The 25,554-nt window shown below is 45.0% G+C and overlaps 1 protein-coding gene across 1 annotated transcript in view; it reads right to left on the reverse strand.

The window, feature by feature from the left end:
- MYRIP (myosin VIIA and Rab interacting protein) overlaps positions 1-25,554 on the reverse strand; it is a 220,482-nt gene that overhangs the window by 51,929 nt on the left and 142,999 nt on the right. Inside the window, exons 6-10 of the mRNA XM_082664731.1 lie at positions 22,714-22,811; positions 22,407-22,487; positions 21,225-21,368; positions 14,465-14,612; positions 6,739-7,367 (exon numbers count right to left, since the gene is read on the reverse strand). Of these exons, the coding sequence (XP_082520857.1) occupies positions 6,739-7,367; positions 14,465-14,612; positions 21,225-21,368; positions 22,407-22,487; positions 22,714-22,811 (1,100 nt within the window). The remainder of the gene's footprint in view (positions 1-6,738; positions 7,368-14,464; positions 14,613-21,224; positions 21,369-22,406; positions 22,488-22,713; positions 22,812-25,554) is intronic.

The raw sequence follows: 25,554 nt of genomic DNA on the forward strand, positions 1-25,554 counted from the left end.
GTCTGGTTTGGGTATCAGCGTGATGGTGGCCTCATAGAATGAGTTTGGGAGTGTTCCTTCCTCTGCAGTTTTTTGGGAGAGTTTGAGAAGGATGGGTGTTAGCTCTTCTCTAAATGTTTGATAGAATTCACCTGAGAAGCCATCTCGTCCTGGACTTTTGTTTGTTGGAAGATTTTTGTTTGTTTGTTTCAGTTTTAAATTTATTTATTTACTTATTTATTTTTGGCTGTGTTGGGTCTTTGTTTCTATGTGAGGGCTTTCTCTAGTTGCGGCAAGCGGGGGCCATTCTTCATTGCGATGTGCGGACCTCTCACTATCGCGGTCTCTCTTGTTGCGGAGCACAGGCTCCAGAAACGCAGGCTCAGTAGTTGTGGCTCACAGGCCTAGTTGTGTGGCATGTGGGATCTTCCCAGACCAGGGCTTGAGCCCGTGTCCCCTGCATTGGCAGGCAGATTCTCAACCACTGTGCCACCAGGGAAGACCGGGAAAATTTTTAATCACAGTTTCAATTTCATTACTTGTGATTGGTCTGTACATATTTTCTATTTCTTCGTGGTTCAGTCTTGGAAGGTTATACGTTTCTAAGAATTTGTCTGTTTCTTCCAGGTTGTCCATTTTATTGGCGTAGAGTTGCTTGTGGTAGTCTCTTAGGATGCTTTGTATTTCTGTGGTGTCCGTTGTAACTTCTCTTTTTCATGTCTAATTTTATTGATTTGAGTCCTCTCCCTCTTTACTTGATGAGTCTGCCTAATGGTTTATCAATTTTGTTTATCCTCTCAAAGAACCAGCTTTTAGTTTTATTGATCTTTGCTATTGTTTTCTTTGTTTTTATTTCATTTATTTCTGCTCTTATCTTTATGATTTCTTTCCTTCTGCTAACTTTGGGTTTTGTTTGTTCTTCTTTCTCTAGTTCCTTTAGGTGTAAGGTTAGATTGTTTATTTGAGATTTTTCTTGTTTCTTGAGGTAGGCTTGTATAGCTATAAACTTCCCTGTTAGAACTGCTTTTGCTGCATCCCATAGGTTTTGGATCATCGTGTTTTCATTGTCATTTGTCTCTAGGTATTTTTTGATTTCCTGTTTGATTTCTTCAGTGATCTCTTGGTTATTTAGTAACGTATTGTTTAGCCTCCATGTGTTTGTATTTTTAATGTTTCTTTCCCTTTAATTGATTTCTAATCTCATAGTGTTGTGGTCAGAAAAGTTGCTTTATATGATTTCAATTTTCTTAAATTTATTGAGGCTTGATTTGTGACCCAAGATGTGATCTATCCTAGAGAATATTCTGTGCACACTTGAGAAGAAAGTGTAATCTGCTGTTTTTGGATGGAACGTCCTATAAATATCAATTAAATCTGTCTGGTCTGTTGTGTCATTTAAAGCTTGTGTTTCCTTATTTATTTTCATTTTGGATGATCTGTCCATTGGTGTAAGTGAGGTGTTAAAGTCCCCAACTATTATTGTGTTACTGTCAATTTCTTCTTTTATAGCTCTTAGCATTTGCCTTATGTATTGAGGTGCTCCTATGTTGGGTGCATATATATTTATAATTGTTATATCTTCTTCTTGGATTGATCCCTTGATCATTATGTAGTGTCCTTGCTTGTCTCATGTAACATTCTTTATTTTGAAGTCTATTTTATCTGATATGAGTATTGCTACTCCAGCTTTGTTTTGATTTCCATTTGCATGGAATATCTTTTTTCATCCCCTCACTCTCAGTCTGAATGTGTCCCTAGGTCTGAAGTGGGTCTCTTGTAGACAGCATATATATGGGTCTTGTTTTTGTATCCATTCAGCAAGCCTGTGTCTTTTTGTTGGAGTATTTAATCAATTCATGTTTAAGGTAATTATCGATATGTATGTTCCTATTACCATTTTCTTAATTGTTTTGGGTTTGTTTTTGTAGGTCCTTTTCTTCTCTTGTGTTTCTCACTTAGAGAAGTTCCTTTAGCATTTGTTGTAGAGTTGGTTTGGTGGTGCTGAATTCTCTTAGCTTTTGCTTGCCTGTAACGGTTTTGATTTCTCCATCAAATCTGAATGAGATCCTTGCCGGGTAGAGTAATCTTGGTTGTAGGTTCTTCCCTTTCATCACTTTAAGTATATCATGCCACTCCCTTCTGGCTTATAGAGTTTCTGCTGAGAAATCAGCTGTTAACCTTATGGGAGTTCCTTTGTATGTTATTTGTCATTTTTCCCTTGCTGCTTTTAATAATTTTTCTTTGTCTTTAATTTTTGTCAATTTGATTGCTATGTGTCTTGGCGTGTTTCTCCTTGGGTTTATCCTGCATGGGTCTCTCCGTGCTTCCTGGACTTAGGTGGCTATTTCCTTTCCCATGTTTGGGAAATTTTCGACTGTAATCTCTTCAGATATTTTCTCTGGTCCCTTCTCTCTCTCTTCTCCTTCTGAGACCCCTATAATGTGAATGTTGTTGCGTTTAATGTTGTTCCAGAGGTCTCTTAGGCTGCCTTCATTTCTTTTCATTCTTTTTTCTTTTTTTCTGTTTCGCAGCAGTGAATTCCCACATTCTGTCTTCCAGGTCACTTATCCGTTCTTCTGCCTCAGTTATTCTGCTATTGATTCCTTCTAGTGTAGTTTTCATTTCAGTTATTGTATTGTTCATCTCTGTTTGTTTGTTCTTTAATCCTTCTAAGTCTTCGTTAAACATTTCTTGCATCTTGTTGATCTTTGCCTCCATTATTTTTCCGAGGTCCTGGATCATCTTCACTATCATTCTGAATTCTTTTTCTGGAAGGTTGCCTATCTCCACTTCATTTAGTTTTTTGGGGGGGTTTTATCTTGTTCCTTCATCTGATACATAGCCCTCTGCCTTTTCATCTTGTTTCTCTTTCTGTGAATGTTGTTTTTGTTCCACAGGCTGCAGGATTGTAGTTCTTCTTGCTTCTCAAGGAGCAGCATCTTTTAAGGAATGGGTTTATGATTCTAATATGGCTTCCGTGACTCAGAAAACTGCTCATAATACATATAGGATGAATTACTTAATAATGATTTGATGACAGATATTTAATTTGAAAAAAAATAAGGTTAGATCATATTGTCCCCCAAAGTAAAGTACATTAGACTAAAGAGCTAAATGTAAAATACAAAACTACAAAGTATTAGGAAAAAATAGGAAAATATTCTAATAGCCTTGGAGATTTAAAACCTTCTCAAACAAGGTACAAAATGTAAAGGAAATGAAGAAAATAATTGATAAACTATTAGCAACAAAAATTTTTGCATGTGAAGTATACTTAAATAAAGTTAAGGTGAAAGTGATAGACAATGGGAGAGTATCTTCAGTGTGTAACCTTCAAAGAACTAACATCTACAGTATAATTAGAAAATAAAATTAATTCCTAAAAATCAAGGAGAAAAAGACAATTGGTCTGACGAAATAATAGAAGAAACATATAAATGTGTCTTTCATGGAAGGAAAAATGCAAATAGCTGTAAATATAGGAAAAAATGCTCAATCTTAGTAGTAACTATGTTAACTAAAAAGAAATATTTGTTTTTCCTCACATAAAGTTGGGAACAGTTTAACAGACTGACAGCACTGAGTATTGTTGACAATATGAGAAAATGTGCTCTACGGTGCATGGCTATGTAGACTGCTGTGAAGTTTTGGGAGTTTAATTTGGCAAGTGCTCATTATAATTAAAGATCCATCTATGCCTCCAGTCTGAAATTCTACTCCTGTACTTGTATAAAGAGCTTTGTGCAATAATATTTTCTGCAGTATTGTTTATAACATCAAACATTGAAAAAGATTTGAATAGCCATCATTATGGGAACTATTGATTGTGGATTCCTCCCCACCTTGGAACAGTGAAGAACCGAGGAGGTTGGCCGCGATATTTGGAGCAACACTGATAAAGTTCTCTTATCATTAGCATTGCTTAGAATTGTCCGTGCCTGGTGCAAGATGATAATTAAAAAGACTGACTTTGATTGGATTTATTATTGTTTTAAAATTCTCAACAGGCAATGCACCCTTACTGCTTGCACCCTGAACGGCTTGCTCCCACTCCCACACTCCCCGCTGAAGACCACCGCAATGCAATCTTTTGCAGGTACTGTGCAGAGATCTGTGTGCTCTGACTTTTCCATCACATACTGTTAGGAGAAAAAGGTGGAAGAATATGGGGAGTAGGATGCCGATTTTGCTAAAACACAGATACATTTACAGAACTATATTTCTAAATGTGCTATACATATATGATGCACAAATACAAATGTAGTCATTTGGGGAGAGATGGCAGGGATTTAGGGTTGTGCTCAAAGGAGACTATATCTGTATGTTTTAATAATTTTTATATTCACTTATTTATATAAGTATGCAAATAGTATAGTATATATATACACTTTTTTTTGGTGGTGGGGGGGGGTTGAGAACTGCCCTAGTAAACTAAATAGAAGGGAGGACGAGGAGGGCCAGGGTTTTGAAGTCCCCAGAAGTGCAACGCCATCGCCACCTAGTGGTGGGGAAAGAACACTGCCGAGGAGGCAGACACAGCAGATGTCCTGGATCCTTTCTGCTGGCCCTTGCCTTCTCCTGTTGACGCCTTGCAAGGATTAACAGCAGAAGACAACTTACAAGCCACCTCAGAATAAATAGGAAGCTTCAGGCACCTAGTTATGGTGGATAGGTGGCATTTTATACCTGCCAGTGAATCATGCAGACAACTCTCAAGAATATCCCTTCAGGCAAGTCACCCAGAGTCCCTGGAAAACAGTCTCCACTTGAGCTAGATGATAATGATTCACAGTTGAACCGAATTTTATATTTCTCATTTATGATCACAACAATCTCACATGGCAGATTTGTAATGATCTTATTTTACAGAGGAGAAAATGAGAGCTTGGACCAAATTTCTAGGCAACATATTAGCAGGTCAGGCAGCACTGATGCTAAATTCTGTGACCTGAGGACCTCTGAGTGCACGACTGTCTTTTTGTTTTAATTTTTTTTTCACGACTGTCTTAATGGGAGCCCCAGGATCAGGGATCTGGCTGACAATTCATAGAAGGTCACTGTAGCAGAGGCTGGTGATGTCCCAGGCTGTATCCCCCAGACCTACATGAGTTGCCTGCAGCCACAGGGGATGATCTGTGGCTCACTGATAGTTTCCCACCTCAGACCCGGCTCTCTCTCTTCTTCTCCATCTGAGGGATTTCTCAGGCACCAACCATGCAAACCTGGCTGTGTATGGAGTTTATGCCCACCCTGGGTGGGACCTCTCTCTACCAGTGGGAGATGGGAGACTAGGTAACTCTTCCCCGTCTTCTAGTAGGAGAATTCTGAGCTGTGATCCACATGACTTCTCAGTGGGTCCCTGGTGGGATGGAGCCCCAGTTGCCTATATTGTATCTTCATTGGCTTTTCTCATTTCCCCGTTTCACTCTTGGGTTTCCTGGGATCGCCTCTCTCATAAAACTACATCCAAATCCTTAATTCCAGACCTGTTTTTGGTGGAACCCAAACTAAGAATGCAAGGCACGGTAGCTGGGTACTATGGGAGATGCAATGACGTCCAGAAAGTGGGTGTGGTTTCTCCAGGAGCCTAAAAAGCCAAGTTGATAGTAATGCAAGTAGCTGTGATGATGTGCCTACAGAAAGCAGAGGCAACATAACTAGATCTTCCATAAGGGTCACAGTTTCAAATAGTGCAATCCATTGCTTTTAGGCATTTAAACTTTCCAGGCTACATGTGTCCTTTTTGAGTTTAGAAAATACTGCTATGGGAAGGCCAGAGTCAGCATCACAAAGTTCAATATTCAGTTCATGGGGATCACAACCAGGAAGAGGTGAGGGCGAGGACACAGCATGATCACAGGCATAGAGCTGGGCATGAGCAGGGTTTATTCACAGAATATAAAATTAATCTGGTTGGGGGTCCATGAACTACCTGTAATTGTAAGCAAAGTGTGTGTGTGTGTGTGTGTGTGTGTGTGTGTGTGTGTGTTTGTATGTACAGGTCTGTTTTTCTAGGGAGAGATTCTATAGCTTTAATCAGATTCTCTAAGGTGGCTCATGAGGTAAACCGTGAGGGAGGCGGCACTGAGGATTCCGAGGAGGCTTGTGATGGGGACTAAAAGTCACAGAATGTTAGTAAACTGTGCCCTGAATTATCACATTGAAACAATACTGACTGTGCCCTTGTGCTGTGTTCTAGGACAGCAATTTATAAAGTTATCTTATTCACTCATCACAACCATTCTTTGAAGCAGGTTCTAATATTAGCCCCATTTGACAGATGAGGAAACTGAGACCTAAAAAGATGCCTTGTCCAAGGTTACACAGCTGGATTTGAACTCGAGGAGGCTGACTCTAAACCCCATAGCCTTAACCCCACACCAGTGGCCATCAGACTTTAATGCACAGAAGAATCACCAAGAGAGCTTGTTATAAGAGATGCCTGGGCACCATTCCCAGAATTTCTGATTTAGCAGCTCTGGGGCAGGGCCTGAGGATCTGCATTTCTAACAAGTTCCCAGGTGCTGCTGTGGCTGCTGGTCTGGGGGCCACACTTTGCAAACCCACTTTGAACTCTAAGCTTTCATCTCCAGAGAGGAGGGCATGGAGCCTCCAAGAGTTATGACTGAGCAGCAAAACCAAGATGAGAATCCGGTTCTATGGATTCTGAACCCGGGACTCTCCACACCACTCCTGCTTGGAGGAGGGCACAGCCTACTGAAAAATGTGTGTGTGCTTGCACGCACCCAGCTTTATTACCTGATGTGTGTCCAGCTCCGGGGGATGGCCGCTGGGGAAAGACAATTCCTTGCTTGGCTCCTCCGAGCCCACCCGGGCCCTTCTCCACCTCCTGGCCCTCCGATCTGCGGGGTGGGGGGCCTCCTCAGGCTCGCTGCTGTCTGAGGTCTCCCTGCTGGCTGCCTGGGGGTTGAAGTTCACGTCTAGCTCTCCCTGTAGGCGCATCTTCTCGGCTGAGGGATTCCTGGGGGCCTTCCTCTGCAACCAGGACAGCCCGGCCCGGTGCCCAGCTTCCCGGGAAGAGCCTGCCGAGGAGGTTTCTGAGTCAGAGCACATGGCCTCGGGGTTGGGGGAGAGCCCAGAGTAGGCGGAGGAGCCTTGGTCTGAGCCCTGGGCTTGCGTGGGCTGAGGCTGGGGGTTCCTGGGCAGGCTCTGGGGCTGTGGGCACAGCGTGCTCAAGGCCTCCTTCCAGTCAAAGTCCTCCTCGCTGTCAGAGCCCATCTCATCGTAGGCGGACGCCACGCTGGAGGCCGCCTCCAGGGCCTGAAACGTGCCACTCTTAGGTTTGGCCAGCAGGCGGGTTGGGGGCAGAGCCCCATCCTTCAGGGCCATCCAGTTCCCGTCAGGGCTCTGCAAAACTGGGGCCACATCTGCAGGCAGGAGGGAGAGAGAAATCAGAGAGGGGCTGGTACCGCCTTAGAACAAGGGGCCCCGCGAAGACCTCCCCTGTGCCCCTCTTCCTAGAGCACTTTCTGGTCTTCCCGCCCATACGTGGCCTCCTCCTTCCCTGAGTTGCTGTGACAGACTGTCTGGTTCATTCCATGATCCAACTTGGGTTCTGGCTGATCACGCACAGGGCTGGGCCCTCCTCCCCGATGACAAGGGCCCTGCGGCAGGGTCTGGGTCTCAGTCATCTCTTTGGCCTGCACTGTCCCAAAGCCAGCTCGTGCAGAGGAAAGAGCAGAGGCTGGGAAGTCAGAGGGCCAGGGCAGAGAGCACGCTCAGCCACTTAGCCGCTGTGTGAGTCTCCGAGCTTGGGTCTCTGGTTGGTGAAAAGGGTACAGCTAATACTTCTCTGGGCTGCTGAGAGGACGAAATGAGGTGAGGCTTATAGAGTGTGTTACACATACCTGCTCAGAGCAAAAGATGAATTCTTAACAGCTCTTTCCCCCTTGCCTATAAATGAGGCCACTGTAGGGCAGGGCAAAGAACAAGAACTTTGAATTCCGGCAGAGCTAGGGCTGAGCCCCAGTCCTGGCCATTACTAGCAGGTGACCTTGGTCAGAGAGCATCTCTGAGCCTGTTTCCTGACCTGTCAGTGGGGACAGTGTGACCCTCCCGGGCTGTCAGAGGATTTTTATGAGACAACATATGTGAAGCATCCATCACAGTGCCTACTACAATGAGGGCCCCCAACTATTTTTATCCTCCATCTATTGAATTGAATTATACCATTATTATTTAACACCTGACTGGATCGGCACCTGTGTACTCCTTGTACATGTGTATAGAAGACAGATATGTTTATACCCTACGTCTGTACTCTATAGTTCCTCTTCCGTACTACAACAACACTGTTTCCACTGACTGTGTGAACATTCAAAAGAGAGGCTAACCAGGGTATTATTACCTTTGACATGTTATGGGCTCTACCTGTGATAATAGTAGGTCTTCTGGGGAAAAGGGCTCTATTTTGTTGGCGTCTTCCCCAGTGCCATGCCCCAAGATCGACAGTCAGGTAGTGCAGAAGGCAGCGACTAAAGGGCCCATCAGGGTTTCTCCAGAAATGCTCAGGCTGTCTCTCAGTTGGAGCTAGTAATGGCCAGTGGGCAGCAATCTTGCTTTTCCTAAGGCTTTCTCTGGTTACTAGAGACTGTGCTGGCTGCCCTGAGGCAGGATGGAATCACCACTTCCTGGGAGCAGCCCTGACTAATGACTGGGGAGCTAGGGGATAAGTACCCCAGCTCCCTTGCCCATTGGAACTCTTGGAGTTCCCCAGTGAGGAGGGCTCATCACCCATGGTCGTACCCTGCTTCATAACAAGTCATTTGTTGCCTATTTTCACTTCCCTGTATCATATCCCTACTCTCCTCCCTGTGGTTCCAGGTTCACCTCCAAATAAACTATAGGCCCTCAGATCTTTTTTTTTTTTTATGGCCTTTATTATGTTGAGATAGGTTCCCTCTATGCACACTTTCTGGAGAGTTGTTTTTTTTTTTTATCATAAATGGGTGTTGAATTTTGCCAAAAGCTTTTTCTGCATCTATTGAGATGATCATATGGTTTTTATTCTTCTGTTAATATGGTGTATCACATTGATTGATTTGTGTATATTGAAGAATCCTTGCATTCCTGGGATAAATCCCACTTGATCGTGGTGTATGATCCTTTTAATGTGCTGTTGGATTCTGATTGCTACTATTTTGTTGAGGATTTTTGCATCTATATTCATCAGTGATATTGGTCTGTAATTTTCTTTTTTTGTAGTATATTTGTCTGGTTTTGGTATCAGGGTGATGGTGGCCTCATAGAATGAGTTTGGGAGTTTTCCTTCCTCTGCAATTTCTTGGAAGAGTTTGAGGATGGGTGTTAGCGCTTCTCTAAATGTTTGATAGAATTCACCTGTGAAGCCATCTGGTCCTGGACTTTCGTTCGTTGGAAGATTTTTAATCAGTTTCAATATCATTTCTTGTGATTGGTCTGTTCATATTTTCTATTTCTTCCTGGTTCAGTCTTGGAAGGTTATACCTTTCTAAGAATTTGTCCATTTCTTCCAGGTTGTCCATTTTATTGGCATAGAGTTGCTTGTGGTAGTCTCTTAGGATGTTTTGTATTTCTGTGGTGTCTGTTGTACTTCTCCTTTTTCATTTCTAATTTCATTGATTTGAGTCCTCTCCCTCTTTTTCTTGATGAGTCTGGCTAATGGTTTATCAATTTTGTTTATCTTCTCAAAGAACCAGCTTTTAGTTTTATTGATCTTTGCTATTGTTTTCTTTGTTTCTCTTTCATTTATTTCTGCTCTGATCTTTATGATTTCTTTCCTTCTGCTAACTTTGGGTTTTGTTTGTTCTTCTTTCTCTAGTTCCTTTAGGTGTAAGGTTAGATTGTTTATTTGAGATTTTTCTTGTTTCTTGAATAGGCTTGTATTGCTATAAACTTCCCTTTTAGAACTGCTTTTGCTGCATCCCATAGGTTTTGGATCGTCATGTTTTCATTGTAATTTGTCTCTAGTTATTTTTTTATTTCATCTTTGATTTCTTCAGTGATCTCTTGCTTATTTAATAACATATTGTTTAGCCTCCATGTGTTTGTGTTTTTTACGTTTTTTTTTTCCCTGTAATTGATTTCTAATCTCACAGTGCTGTGGTCAGAAAAGATGCTTGATAGGGGGCTTCCCTGGTGGCACAGTGGTTGAGAGTCCGCCTGTCGATGCAGGGGACACGGGTTCGTACCCCGGTCTGGAAAGATCCCACATGCCGCGGAGCGGCTGGGCCCCTGAGCCATGGCCACTGAGCCTGCACATCCGGAGCCTGTGCTCCGCAACGGGAGAGGCCACAACAGTGAGAGGCCCGCGTACTGCAAAAAAAAAAAGATGCTTGATATCAGTTTTTCTTAAATTTACTGAGGCTTGATTTGTGACCCAAGATGTGATCTATCCTAGAGAATGTTCTGTGTGCACTTGAGAAGAAAGTGTAATCTGCTGTTTTGGGGTGGCATGTCCTATAAATATCAATTAAATCTATCTGGTCTATTGTTTCACTTAAAGCTTATGTTTCCTTATTAATTTTCTGTCTGGATGATATGTCCATTGTTGTAAGTGAGGTGTGAAAATCCCCCACTATTATTGTGTTACTGTCGATTTCCTCTTTTATAGCTGTTAGCAGTTGCCTTATGTATTAAGGTGCTCCTGTGTTGGGTGCATATATATTTATGATTGTTATATCTTCTTCTTGGATTGATCCCTTGATCATTATGTAGTGTCCTTCCTTGTCTCATGTAACATTCTTTATTTTGAAGTCTATTTTATCTGATATGAGTATTGCTACTCCAGCTTTCCTTTGACTTTCATTTGCATAGAATATCTTTTTCCATCCCCTCACTTTCAGTCTGAATGTGTCCCTAGGTCTGAAGTGGGTCTCTTGTAGACAGCATATATATGGGTCTTGTTTTTGTATCCATTCAGCAAGCCTGTGTCTTTGGTTGGAGCACTTAATCCATTCATATTTAAGGTAATTATTGATATGTATGTTCCTATGACCATTTTCTTAATTGTTGTGGGTTTGTTTTTGTAGGTCCTTTTCTTCTCTTGTTTTTCCCACTTAGAGAAGTTTCTTTAGCATTTGTTGTAGAGTTGGTTTGGTGGTGCTGAATTCTCTTAGCTTTTGCTTGTCTGTAACGGTTTTGATTTCTCCATCAAATCTGAATGAGATCCTTGCCGGGTAGAGTAATCTTGATTGTAGGTTCTTCTCTTTCATCACTTTAAGTATATCATGCCACTCCCTTCTGGCTTGTAGAGTTTCTGCTGAGAGATCAGCTGTTAACCTTATGGGAGTTCCCTTGTATGTTGTTTGTCATTTTTCCCTTGTCGCTTTCAATGAGTTTTCTTTGTCTTTAATTTTTGTCAGTTTGACTACTATGTGTCTCGGCGTGTTTCTCCTGTACGGGACTCTCTGTGCTTCACGGACTTGGGCGGCTATTTCCTTTCCCATGTTAGCGAAGTTTTCAACTATAATCTCTTCAAGTATTTTCTCAGGTCGTTTCTCTCTCTCTTCTCCTTCTGAGACCCCTATAATGTGAATGTTGTTGCGTTTAATGTTGTCCCAGAGGTCTCTCAGGCTGCCTTCATTTCTTTTCATTCTTTTTTCTTTTTTTCTGTTCTGCAGCAGTGAATTCCCACATTCTGTCTTCCAGGTCACTTATCAGTTCTTCTGCCTGTCAGTTATTCTGCTATTGATTCCTTTTAGTGTAGTTTTCATTTCAGTTATTGTATTGTTCATATCTGTTTGTTTGTTCTTTAATTCTTCTAGGTCTTTCTTATACATTTCTTGCATCTTGTCGATCTTTGCCTCCATTCTTTTTCTGAGGTCCTGGATCATCTTCACTATCATTATTCTGAATTCTTTTTCTGGAAGGTTGCCCATCTCCACTTCATTTAGTTGTTTTTCTGGGGTTTTATCTTGTTCCTTCATGTGGTACATAGCCCTCTGCCTTTTCATTTTGTCTATCTTTCTGTGAATGTGGTTTTTGTTCCACAGGCTGCAGGATTGTAATTGTTCTTGCTATTGCTGTCTCTCGGATCTTTGTATTAGGGTCCATTTCTGGGGTAAGCCAAACAGACACACACATGATGCAAACGTGCAGACTTGCCCCGTCAGTGGAGCATTCACTCTCAGGGGAAAGGTGTATCCTTGGGGCCTTACAATTAGTCACTAAGTCTGCCCTCAGGACCATCTTTGGGGCTCTGAATCTGATGCTTCTTCTTAGTGGCACACCCTAGGCCTTCTCTCCTTGAGGAGTTGGCTACTCTGTTCTCTGAGCTTTGCCAAAAAGATTTCATTTTTTTTTTTAACACTTAAACTATATCTTATTTTTGTGGTTGTCTATCCCGCCCCCCATCCCCCACCCCTGACCATAGCTCCTTGAGAGCAGGGCCACCTCTTCTTCACTGCTGGACCCCCAGCCCCTGGCCAGTTCTGCAACCCATCCTGGGCTGGTAAAGACCACTCGCTTGTGAACACAGGCACCCACAGGCTGCAGGGGAAGATGGGGCACTTAATGTGCGGCTCTACATGAGTCCAGCTGTCTGCAGCCTCTCCTGGGGCAATGGGAGGAAGCCAAAGAGAGAAGGCCCTAGTGATGCTACTCTGTGCCTGCCTCCAGGGTTGGCTGTGTTGTAGATGTGGTCCTGGATTCTCCTCCAACACCCACTACATGGTGGGCTGGGATCTGCCCATCACCAGCTCCTCTCTTCTTCTGCCTTTTATAATTCCAGATTGCATGTTGCTCTGGGAAAGCTAGAAGTTGGCCAGTTTTTATCTCAGCAAAAGCAGGGATGGCTCCATAAATGCCCAACCCCATGAAAACCTTGGTTGTCAAGCTGCATTGTGGGAAATTCTCAGAGCTCTGCCTGGGCTCCAGTACCATGTTCCCTTTGTGCACTGGGACACCCTCTGGGACCCTGCTCTCCTCCATCCTCTCCTTTCTCCAAATTCTCACTCTTTCATAATTATGCAGACAACTCACAGTTAGAAACTCAAGACCAGCAACTGTACCCTGATCTTTATTTCCCAGTAATGAGCACATGCTGTGTATATGGCAGATGCTCAGTCAAGGTCTACGAAGTGAAAATGTGTTTGGGGGGGACATGGATTACTTGCTGTAAGCACTGTCAAGACTGAAGACTGAAGGTGGGTTTACTCAGCCCACAGTGTCCCCTACAGCTGACCTCAACCATGGACCAACAGGCTCCAGAGCCAACCTTTCCCCTGAAGCATAAACAGAACTGCTGAAAATAGCCCAGTTGATGTTACCCTTCTAAGATGACCTCTGCCTCTGGCCCTCCTCTGTTCTACATTTGTGCTCTGCTGAGACTGAGAAGTGCCCCCAGGGAATAACCTGCTTCCTGCTAAACGGATCAGACATCTTTCAAGTCTTCTGGGGTTGGCCTGGACATTTTAGCATGTCAAGGACCAAGCAGTCCTCGGAAAAACCAGCAGTTTTCCATACAAGTGCTTTATATTTTTTATTTTAAATCTTCATCCTGAGAGATGCATGGATTTTTTTTTTTTTTTTTTTTTTTTTTGTGGTACGCGGGCCTCTCACTGTTGCGGCCTCTCCCATTGCGGAGCACAGGCTCCGGACACGCAGGCTCAGCAGCCATGGCTCACGGGCCCAGCCGCTCCGTGGCATGTGGGATCTTCCCGGACCGGGGCACGAACCCGTGTCCCCTGCATCGGCAGGCAGACTCTCAACCACTGCGACACCAGGGAAGCCCCAGAGATGCATGGATTTTTGAGCCAAGTATGAAATCATTTTTCTGTGTGTGATGTTGTTGAACTAAGTTTTTTGTTTCTATGCAACTGATAAATTACACATGGGTGCCTTAGTTTAGAGAAATTTATGCACAAAATCATGTTTTGAAAACCAAGATCCTTTGCAAATTTTTCTGGAATGCTCATAATTCAGCAGGAACGGTTTTGTGAAATGGAGTGTCTTTTACAATTGCTTATAATACCACCTAAATTTGTTAGTTTCTAAGTCTGAACTTTGAAATGCTCTTTCTTTGTTGTTATTTGTTTACTTTTATGGTGTGGAGACACTTATTACCATGAGTAGTTGAAAAGCCCTGCAAATGTTTGAGGACCACATTAGCTATGGTATCTTGGATACTGCAGTGAATGCCTGCTAGGTTGGATTGGTGTTCCTGGCCTACATATAATAAGACACCTTCTCCTAGTCCACATAGAACACGTAGCTGAAGGGGTCTGTGTAGCCAAGTAATCTGAACACACTTGCCCACTGTCTCACGGGTCTCAGAAGGAAAACTGCCCATGTGGGAAACATGTCCATATTATATATTGTGTGCTGTGTGAGAGACCTCATGACTTGGTGGCCCAGCTGTCCCAAACGAGCACACCCCACTCAGACTGATGGTAGGAAGGGCTGAGCAACCACACGACAGCCGAGAAGCCTCCCAACAGCATTTTTGAAACCCATAGACCAAGCACATGCTACTTAGAACAGTTACTTGTCTCATCCAGCCTGTCCACGCTCTTCCAGCTGGGCAATGCCTCCTCTTCCCTCAGCTGCTGGTCCCTCGGCTGCCTCGATGCAGCCTCCAGCGAAGAGGTCCTCAGGGCATCTTCTCTGCTGAGTGGGAACGCAGACTGTGACCGCTGTGGAAAGAAAAGAGGGGAAGGGGTGACCTTGTAAGGCACAGTCCCCAGGAGGAGTGCCTTCAGATCTGCAGGCGTCCCACTGGATGGAGAAGACACAGCTGATGGTAATGTCTTTTCTCGTGTTGAGGTTTAAAAGTTGCACATCAGAGCATCATGCCATATAATGGCACAAATGGTTCCTGTTTATTCCATTGCAAGCACGCAGGCCTGCCAGAAAGCATCAGAGATGTGGTAGAATCCGACAGAGCAGGTTCTCACATGGCTCCTGTTTCCCCAGCCATTCTTTCGGCCAAGATTTCTTAGGGCCAACTGTGTGTGATGAAAATGAGAGCATCTTCCCTTCAAAGACCTCCAAACCTGAGCATTTCAGCAGTGTAAGTAGAAAGTTATCGCACAATCTAAGGGCTGCAATAGACAAATGAACCAAGGATGATCAGTCCACAAGCCCAGAGCCTTTGCAACACATTCCCATTTAGTTAAAAAAAGGAAAATAAACTCTACCCTAAGGGCAAGTGGTAGAAAAGGGATTTCAAATGACTGACAAGAAACATGTTTGAGCTGTATATGTTACAAATGTTATACTGAGAATCTGAAGCTCAAATGTTCTGTGTAGGGAATTTCATCAAACAGAAAGAGACCAATTTTTTCCATTGTCATTTAATGAAAGAATTCCCTTCTATTGGTGATTTACTTTGATCTTTTTTATGGGTGAAACAGGAACAAAAGCGTCTCTGAGCTAGGAAGCAAAGTATCCATCTCTGACTCAGGCCCCAGGCAGTTTGGCGCCACCAGCTGGTCAACCTCAACAACAACACCCCTGCTGCCTTCTCTCCCGGCAGGAACTGGCTCATCTTGGTAACTTGCTTCCTCTCCCGCCACAGGTCCTGAGAGTAGGAGACAAGAGGGGAGCATGTTTGGAGAGCTGTGGGCAGGGCCCTCGGGCGGCTGAGGCTGGACTCAGGACTCAGCTGTATCTGGGCTCCAAGACCACCTCTGCCACAACACCTTGGCTGAGTGACTCAATTTGTTGAGAAGCAGAAACCTTATCTTGCACTGCACACAGTAATTGCATAATAAGTGTGAGCTTTAAAAAGGTGTTTGAGAATAACAAAGGAGAATAGCAAACACCGGATCCAGGATATATAGGTGAGAAAATTGAGAATCATGACCAGGGTTTTGGGAGAGGACAATGCACTCTGTAGCCTTGCCCCGAAGGATGGTTCACCAGTCTGAGAAAAGACTCAGAGAGGGCTGAGGATCGAGCCCCAGCATCACCATCATTGCAGGCTAGGCCAGGGCCCAGCAGCCTGCAGACATAGGGCATCTGGCACACTTCGTTGGAGAGGGTGGTACAGCCAGTTCTGGTCCAGAAAGAGTCATAGGAAACCTCTTCTATTTCCCCTCACAAGACCTTGAGGCCGATCCAGGAGGAAGATGGGTTTGCATAACAAATACGGAACGCTTTAAGCTGTGTACCAAGGGTCACAAACTGCTTCCCACCCCTTTGATTACAGAAGAGAGTATGACGGGTCTCCAGACCTGCCGTTCGATGCAGCGGTCACAGGTTAATGCAGCCCAGGAGTGGAGGAGCTCTCCCCCTCTTATCGATTAGATGAGATTCAGTGTGCCTTCAGTTCAAACAGGCCACGGTCTGTGGAAAACCCCCTTCCTCAAGCTGGGCTGAGGATCTTGGCTGCTTGTATTCTTGCTGTGTTATACGACACTCTATTGCAACATCTGTTTTTTTGCCTGGTGCAAGCAACTGAGGGAGGTTAATGGACTGCTAATGGTGACATCCTCAGCCCCTGGCACAGTAACTGGTACGGAACTGGAAATCAATGAATGTTTACTGTGGAGTGAATGTAATTTGGGCCGGGCTACAGGATAGGTTTTCAGAAGCCTGATTATGATAATGATGATGATCTTACTAACTTCTTGGATGAGACTGGGGATCAAGAAAAACAAAGAAGAAGCCCACTGTCATCCTCACTTATGTCACGGAGGGCAAGGTCTTGGAGGAGAGAAAAGCTAACACACACACACGTCAAGTGGCTCTCAGTTGGGTACCAGTTCCATCATTCTGAGGGCACAGCAAGCACTGACCCTGTCTCTAGCGCCCTGAACAGCTCTGATACTTCACAACAACCAAGGTTTTCTTGGGGTTGGGTATTCAGGGAGCCATCTATAATTTTGTGAAATCCTTCACAGATGATGAGCAGCTATCACAGAGGCAGAGATTAAGGGTGACAATCTGTTGGCAAGTGAAGTTATTAAAAATGAATAAAAAAAAATCCTTCCATGGCAAACCCCCATATATTCAGGGGAACGTACCCTTGACATGTCTCCCACCTTGGACTGTCAAGAAAACCCCCCTTCTGTGTGATTGCACAGCTCTTCCTGTCTCTCCTACAGTCCTATTCCAACATATCGACTCCTCCACAGACTGTGAGTTCCTTGAAGACAGGGATGGTCTTTTGGATGTGACCCTCGGTCCCATGTTTGTGACTGAATTTGTAGGATGTAAGACACAGGTGTGGCCCTAAGGAGCTGATGGCCTATTGCCAGGTGCAGTATTACTGCAGCCTCACCTGAGCTGTTTTCTGTACCTTGGTCTTTATTTTTCTATCTTCAAACTTCTCACTGTAAATCACTGAATACATGTTTGAAAGAGAGGCAATGATAGTATTTCATTTTGCAATGGCTCAAACAATATTTTATTTCTGTATGTGTGTGTCTGTAGGAGGTGGCTGGGCTCCATTTCTATAGGACAAAAATGCTCCCTCACCTACGAAAGCCAAGATCAAAAAATGAAAACTCCTTCTGTGGTCCCAACAGGGAAGATGGGATCTATGTTTTTCATGAGTTGAGGATGCCAGGCTTTTGTAATCTATTTCAGGCAAGCCATTGTTTCAAACTAGGAAAAACAGCTGTACCCTGACAATCACAATGAGCTGACTCCAGCGCGTCTCAGGACACTGCTGGCCTGCTGTCTCCAGCCAGGGTGGAAAAGCCCCAGACCCTAGACCCAGTTTCGCCACAAACTCATTGCAGTAAACGTATTGCCCAGAAGATGGCGCAACCACGACATTTTTACTTGCCAGTTGGTTCAACCTCTGTGGCTCTCGGGAAGTGATGGGATTACTTGATTAATTTATTTGCCTTGTTTCCCTGGCTGTGCCTTCTGTGCCCACCCCTTCGTTCCCACCCACAGCTTTTGTTTTTCTTCCTCTTACCCACCCTAGGGTCCATGGAAGAAACAGGGCTGGTGATGTCAGGTCGGGCGGGCCTGAGTTACAGTGTCTGCGCGTCTGTGCTGGGGGGCTGGGCATGGAGGGTGGAGTCCATGGGTTCAGGAATGTTAGCATGCCAGCAAAGCCTTGCAAAGATGGACTGCGAAGTTCAAACAGGCCCCGCCTCTTAACTCTTTGGGCATGAATGGGTAATGTGTTGGGTAGAGGGTCCATGCCAGCTCCTCTTGCTATGTGGGATCTTGGGAGGATCTGTTCTAAGCTTCAGTTTCCTCACAGAAAGGAATCAGTGCCATGTCTAGCACACAGAATGCACTCAGTAAATATCGTCACAATAATAGCATTTATTAAGCTCTGCCACTGAGCCAGGGCAAGACCTCCATCCCCTCACTCAGTCCTATTGGGTGCACATGTGAGTGAGTTGCGGCAGCCTGGAATAACTTGCCCAAGCACAAGGTTGGTGCAGGGCTTGACCTTGGGTCTGTCTGGCTCCGAGGTGATGCTCTTCCATGCCCTCTTGCTGCTGTGCCTGACACCCTTTGCTGAAAACCTGGGGACAAGGCACTCCTGGCTAACATGCTCCAACCCAGCAGGACCTGCCATCCAAACCAGCTGGTTCTGAAGCTTTAGGCAAAACTTGCAGTGTGATCATCAGTTACCTTTGTTAAAGCTTCCTCTGCAGCCGCTGGTCCCCCGTGTGGGCAGCAGCGTCCTGTTCTCCCTGTATTTCTTGGAATGTTATATTGTTGCTATGACTGCAATGATTATCATCATTGCCACCAGGGCAGGCTCCCTGGGGCACCGATCATGGCTTCAAAATAAGTCTTTGCTCTCAAGGAGCCCACATCATAAAACAGGGAGAGAATGTTTTTAGTATCAAGGGTTTATGGGCAAAGGGATCGATAACAGTGTTCATATGAATAACAACTGAGACATAGCTTTGCTTTGTATTTTTAGGGTCGGGCATAGTCATTAAATTCAATCCAATAATTATAACAACAGTGAAAAATACTTTAGGTCTGTACTATAGTCATTTAAAGGAGTGAGCAAATGTGAGGGAGGAAAATGACAAAAGCACAAAGGGAAAAGGCTGAGGAAAATAGGGAAGGATAGAGAAGAGACAGAGTCAGACAGAGATGCACCTTAGTCCCCAGGCATAGCATATGCCCAGCCTCTGCTGTCATCATTATTATCAATAGGATCACCGTATTAATACAGAGACGACTTTTTATATACACGTGCCCAAAGAGATAGGCACTAAATGAATTATAACCCCTGCACTGGTGCCTTTCAGGATATTGCATCTTAAGGCTTTGAAAGCTAGATTGCACTGACCCCCCTACTGGCAGAGAACCACACAATAAAGGAGGAAATTAAAAAGTGGACAATCACACTGAACTTTCTTTCAAGAGAGTAGATGAGAAATCCTGTCAGCATGGGGATGGATTAAGTTTGGGTTTAGCAGTTAAGCCCAAGGAGCCCAGTTATAGGGTTCTGCACAGTTACCCCTGGAGGCAGGGTATTCGTGTCCTTGGAGAACTGAGGATAAAAGAGGAAGCACTGCCAGGAGACCACTGGTTTAGGGCCATCCAGGGTCTGTAGGTCAAAGTGCCCTCCTGAAGATATCACGAAGAGGCCATCCTTAAGCCTGCAGCCTGCCGGCATCCCCTGCCAGCTTTGGGTCAATGTACTGATGCCCAGCTCCGCCCCAGACCCTGTGGGTCAGCGCCCCTGGAGTGGGGCTCAGGCAGATGAGGAAGATGAGCGTCTGAGGCGAGAACAGCTCGTGGAAAGGTGGGAGAGCCACCTTCCTCGAAGTCCCCAAGAACCGAGGCTTGGCCTGCTGGTTCATGTCCAGGCTCTGGCCAGCCTCCAGAAGCATTTCTGCTTTTATGCCCTCTGCTTCTCGCTCCGTCTTTATCTAGCTCCCTAGACCAGAGCTGTGTAAGAAACCTTTTCAGGGAGGCTGGAAATGTTCTGTATCTGCACTGCCCAATAAAGTAGCCACCAGTCCCAGGGGCTGTTGAGGACTTGAAATGTGGCCAGTGTGACTGAAGAACTGGATTTTAAATTTAACTTTAATTAAATTGTCACTTGTGTCTTGTGGTCACCATATGGGACAGTGCAGACTAGAACCTCATGAAAGGGACCTTAGGGATCGAGTCCCTTGATCTCACGTTTTAGAGGAGGAAGCTAGATCAAAAGCTTTGGAACAGGAAAAAGGTACTCAACTCCCGACCCCACTGATTACTACTTGTGGGAGCTTAGGCAAGTTATGCTAAAACTATAGTTTCTTTACCTATAAAATGGGCCCAATAATACCTGTCCCCACCTTTCGGTGGAGAGTAAAAAAAATAACATGCGATGGGGTGATTTTCCCATGGCTTCCTTTCCAGTTTTTTGTTTTAATTGAAGTATAGTTGATTTACAATATTGTATTAGTTTCAGTTGTACAGCAAAGTGAGTCACTTACATATATGTAGTTTTTCAGATTGTTTCCATTATAGGTTATTATAAGATATTGAATATAGTTCCCTGTGCTTCACTTAGTATGATCATCTCTAGGTCCATCCACATTGCTGCAGATGGCATTATTTCATTCTTTTTTATTGTGCCTTTCCAGTTTTAAATTGCACCTGTGTGTTGCCCTGTCCCTTGCCCTGTGCTATGACTGTGGGCACCTGCAGCTGATAGAACACCAGCCCTGCTGGCCTGTCCTGCTCTTTCTTGCTGAATTTCCACACCGAGGGCCCAGCCTCTATCCCATTCTCCACACATCGTTGCCGGGGCTGCTTAAACACATACCAAAGGATTTTACGGGCTTGGTGACTCTACCGCAGATGTGGCAGGCCCAGACCCTTGGGGCACAGGAAGGACACTGTGATTTGTGGTTGGGGATGACGAACAAAAAGGTCTACTCACACCTCGACTTCCTGCCCACATCCAGATGTGACCTCAGAAGGCAGTGGCAATTCTCTCGTTGTCATTTCTCAGTTTCAGTAAAGCAAGTGCTTAAGTTGTAAGAACACACCTGGCCTTCAGAAAGCCTTTTTTTCCATGGGACTCAGTACAACTATTTTCAGGATTAATTTTAAAAAGCCTATTGACATCGTTATTTTTCCTAGATTGGTCTCTGTGTAAAAACCCACCTCCATGTGTGTAAGAGCACAGGCCTCCTGGCCCCCACGCAGCGCTCTCTGCATCTCTCCCTGCCCTTCAGGAACCTCAGGCTGTCTGGTGGGCACATGTGCTAACTATAGATGTTAAGCGTGGTGTCCCCATTTCTGTGGGGATAATGGTTCTGACTTGCACACATGCAGGGCACCTGTAGGGCGTGGGCCGGCATGGTGTGGGGACTCACCCAGAAGGTGGTGGAGGCGCGGCGGCCTCCTGGGGAGGCTGTGGTCCCCTCGTCGGCTGCCTTCGCACTGCAACTCTGGTGCTGTGGCCACTCCGGCTCCTCTTCCACGTGCTGCTCACTTTTGCTCTTCTGTTTTCTTATGATCTGGGGAGGAGGCGGGTGACAAAGGGGACACGTTATTGGAGAGGGCTCCAGTGCTATGTGGGGTAACTGGGACCATCTCTGGGAAATTCTTAGCCATGTAAGAGCTTAGTTTCAGGGTCTTCCCTGGCAATCCAGTGCTTAAGACTTTGCCTTCCAGTGCAGGGGGTGCAGGTTCAATCCCTGGTTGGGGAGCTAAGATCCCACATGCCTCGTGGCCAAAAAACCAAAACATAAAACAGAAGCAATATTGTAACAAATTTAAAAAAGACTTAAAAAAAATGGTCCACACCAAAAAAAAATCTTAAAAAAAAAGTGTTTCGTTTCAACAGAATACTATCTGATTTCAGGTCTTATGATAAAACAGCACAACTAAAGCCTTGAACATTCTACATCACTTTACAGTTTACAAGTAGTCCTTTTACAATGCTGACAACTTCTATTTATTAAGTGCCTACTGTGTGCCAGTCTCTGTGCTTGGCACCATAAATGCTTTACCTCATTTAATTCTCAAAATAATTCTAAGAGCTACGTACTATAACTGTCCCCATTTTACAGATGATGAATGAGGCTCAGAGGTTATCAGTTAAGGACACACAGCTCATAAATAGTGGAAGTGGATCGCAAACCCAGAGTCTCTGGCCGTACATCCTGACTTTAGGAAGTGTCTGAAAGCCCTAAGGAGGGGGCAGATACCAAGCATCACGAGGGAAGGCTTCAGCTTGTTTGCACCGCTTGCTAGGCTGGGCATGGCCACTTGGATTTAATGAGTCCATTTGTACGAAGGTCTCTGGGCTGGGTTCCTGGCTCCTCACCCACCAGCTCAATCCCTAAAGGCAAGCACGTTCACACCGCTTAGTTTTTGCAGGGCAATTCAACCCCTCTGCATTAGCCCCAGAGTACAATGGAGAAAGTGAGAAGAAGAGAAGAAATGGTGCCCAAGACAACAAAGGCGCCTATGGTGGCTCTTCTGCTCACCAAAGGCCCTGGTCCAGGCCAGAGTGGTAAATTGCAGTCATCTGGATGCTAGGGCCCACCTACCTTCTGCAGGATGGTTGTGGCCAGTTCCTCAGTCAGCTCCTCCCTGTGGTCCCGCAGGTAACTGGCCTCATTCTGCTTGTCCTGCAGAGAGAGGAAGAGAATGTCGTGAGCTGTGGGTGTGTTTGGGAGACTTGGCAATCGCTTTCTGAGGAGTCCTGACCACAAATGCAGGGGGAGGATAGGCTCTAGTCAAGGGTGGCTATCATGATGATGGTTTCCCCACAACCTGCACTTTCTCTTGGCAGCCAGGACTCCACCCACACCTCCTCCCAGACAGACGTTGTGACGGGGGCCGGGGTGGGCATACCAGGCTATCCCCATAGGCTTCTGCTTTGGAGATCGCTTCTTCGATGGCCTCTTCAGCCACCCGTAGGGCGACAGCCAATGTGTCCATCATGCTATGTCCTAGACAGGAAACAGAACATAGACCGCTTTCTGAAAGGCAAGGACAAGCTCCAAAACATACAAAGTGGCTTAAAGACGACTGGACAAGGCTTCCCTGGTGGCGCAGTGGTTGAGAGTCTGCCTGCTGATGCAGGGGACACGGGTTCGTGCCCTGATCCGGGAAGATCCCACATGCTGCGGAGCGGCTATGCCCGTGAGCCATGGCCGCTGAGCCTGCACGTCTGGAGCCTGTGCTCCGCAACGGGAGAGGCCACAGCAGTGAGAGGCCCGCATACCGCAAAAAAAAAAAAAAAAAAAAAAAAAGACTACTGGACAAAAGGACTTAATATAAGGAAATAACGGTTCTTCATCCACTTTCTCAGATAAAGATTATGTTTTATTTTGTGCACGTAATGTATCATTATAATGATAGGGAGGAAAATTGTGAAATCTTCTGAGGGCTGTGCTCATGGTTTAATGCAAACACAAAATCCATGGAAGAATTTTTTAGACTCTAAACCCATACTATCGATAACATTGGCCGATCTTGCTGAGCTCAACCACGTGCTGGGCTGCAGACTGAGTGTCTCATACATGATCACAGTGGATCCTTCCAACAAGTCATTGAGTAGGCACCATTTTATAGATGAGAGAACTGAAGCACAGAGAGGTCAAATAACTCACCCAACGTTGCACAGTGAGACAGAGAGCTGAGATTTGAATTCAGGGCTCTCTGTCTCCAAATCCTGTGATTTTAACCACAAAAGTGAGATAAACACAAGCCAACATGATTTTTAAAAATAATGCTATCATATATTTAGTGAACATATTTTTTGCATATGGTGACAAACGGAAGTTTTCCCAAGTCAAAGGACTTCTGCAGGTGACAAAATTCTTTTTGAAGTCAAATACTTGGAAGACTTTTGCTTCCTGGAGGTACTAGATTTTTTGCTTCTTACTTGAAAGTGAGAATCTCTATCATTCCTCTCAGTTCATCCCAGAAGCCCGATTCACATCAGGCACAAGAACAGAGGTCTGCAGGGGCTGCTTGCCTATGTCTCCTTTTCCCCGATTTCAACCTCCTGTTTCCATTTATAATCTCCTAGTCATGCATTATTTAACACATGCATATCTCCTGAAAGCTGCCTCAGATTCTTTGTAGAATGAGACAAGGTGTAAATATATCAATTCATTAATTAATCAATCCGTTAATTAAAATACTTAATTCAAGCTTCTTAGGCTCCTAAAGACACACATGTGGACAGAAAGTGGCATTTGGCAAACATAACAAAATCTCCCAAACCAACCCAATTAAAGTCAAAACCATCTAGCCAGGCAGCTGACAAGGACATCACAGGCTGGCTGTGACAGTCCTGACAGAGACACACGGGGGCAACCCAGCTCAGGGCTTGGCACCCCTCAGGTGGCTGAGTGAACACATAATTTCCCCAGTGTTTCTATAAGAAGAGTCTATAAAATTTAAGTTGTCACTACATTCAGTGCTCCCTGGAGACAGACACTGTATCTCCCATCTCTCTTCTTCAAGATACCAATCAATGTATTCTTCATAGAAGTGGCGCCCCACAAATTCTTGTTGATTCAAAGTGCACCAAGACCTCCCCAGCACTAGGGTCTCTGAGGGTCCCAGTGATGCCTCGACAGACGCGAGCTGAGCCCATGCTCTCATGTGCTTTCCGAGCTATTGGGTGATCAGGTGCATAGCTAACTGCTAAGAGGCATGCTGGAGATCCTATGATGGGGATAGTCACCAGCTTCCACAGAGCCCTGGAGAGGAAGAGCCTAGAGCCATCAAAAAGGGTAGAGGCCACGTCTGTGGTTTTGGCATGAGGTGGAGTGGAGCGCTAAGATGTTTGGGCTGAAAGTGAAGGCTTGAGAGGGTGTTTCAGAGATAAAAACTGGTGGGGTGTGGAGGGAGGATAAGAAAGCAGAGGCAGAGTGACCGAAGTTCAGAGGACCAGTCAGGTGGGGGGGACTGTTAGTTTTATGTGTCAACTTGGTGAAGCTATAGCACCCAGCTGTTTAATCAAACACTAACCCAGGTGTTGCTATGAAGGTGTTTTGTAGGTGTGGTCCACGTTATGGTTACAATAGTTGACTTTAAGTAAAGGAGATTACCCTTGAAACTGTGAATAGGTCACATCCAGTCAGTTGAAAGGCCTTAAGAGCAAAAACAGAGGTTTCCTAGAGAAGAAATTCTGCCTCAAGACTTAAGCATCAACTCCTACTAGAGTTTCTAGTCAGCTGACCTATTCTGTGGGCTTGCCAGGCCCTGCAGTTGTGTGAGCCGAGTCCTTGAAACGAACCTCTTTTTGTGTGTGTGTGTGTTATCTGTACATACCCTATTGGTACTGTTACTCTGGAGAACCCTGGCTGATATAGATGGTTACTGAAATTAATATTAATACAGGAGAGTTGAGGGTAGGGAGGTGCTCAGGCCATAGACCTTGGAACAGAAAGAAAAGGATGGGATTGCAAATAGAACCCATAGGAACTTGGGTGACTGGGTGGAAGCGGGGAGGGGGATTGAGGAAAAGATAAGTCTTGCTGGTGGACTTAAGTGGCTGAGGAGCTTGACTGGGATATGCTGAAGTTAAGATCCCTGGAGGGGCTGCAGGTCTTGGTGACCAAGCATCAGAACACTGAGTCTAGAACTCTGGGCTGAAGTAAGGGCTAGGCATTCAGACAGAGGTGCACCAAAGCCATGTGACTTCTCCCAGGGAGAAGGCAGCAAGGATGATAGAGG

This window comes from Grampus griseus, assembly GCF_964374135.1.
Source record: "Grampus griseus genome assembly, chromosome: 10".
In the NCBI taxonomy this organism is placed as follows: domain Eukaryota; kingdom Metazoa; phylum Chordata; class Mammalia; order Artiodactyla; family Delphinidae; genus Grampus; species Grampus griseus.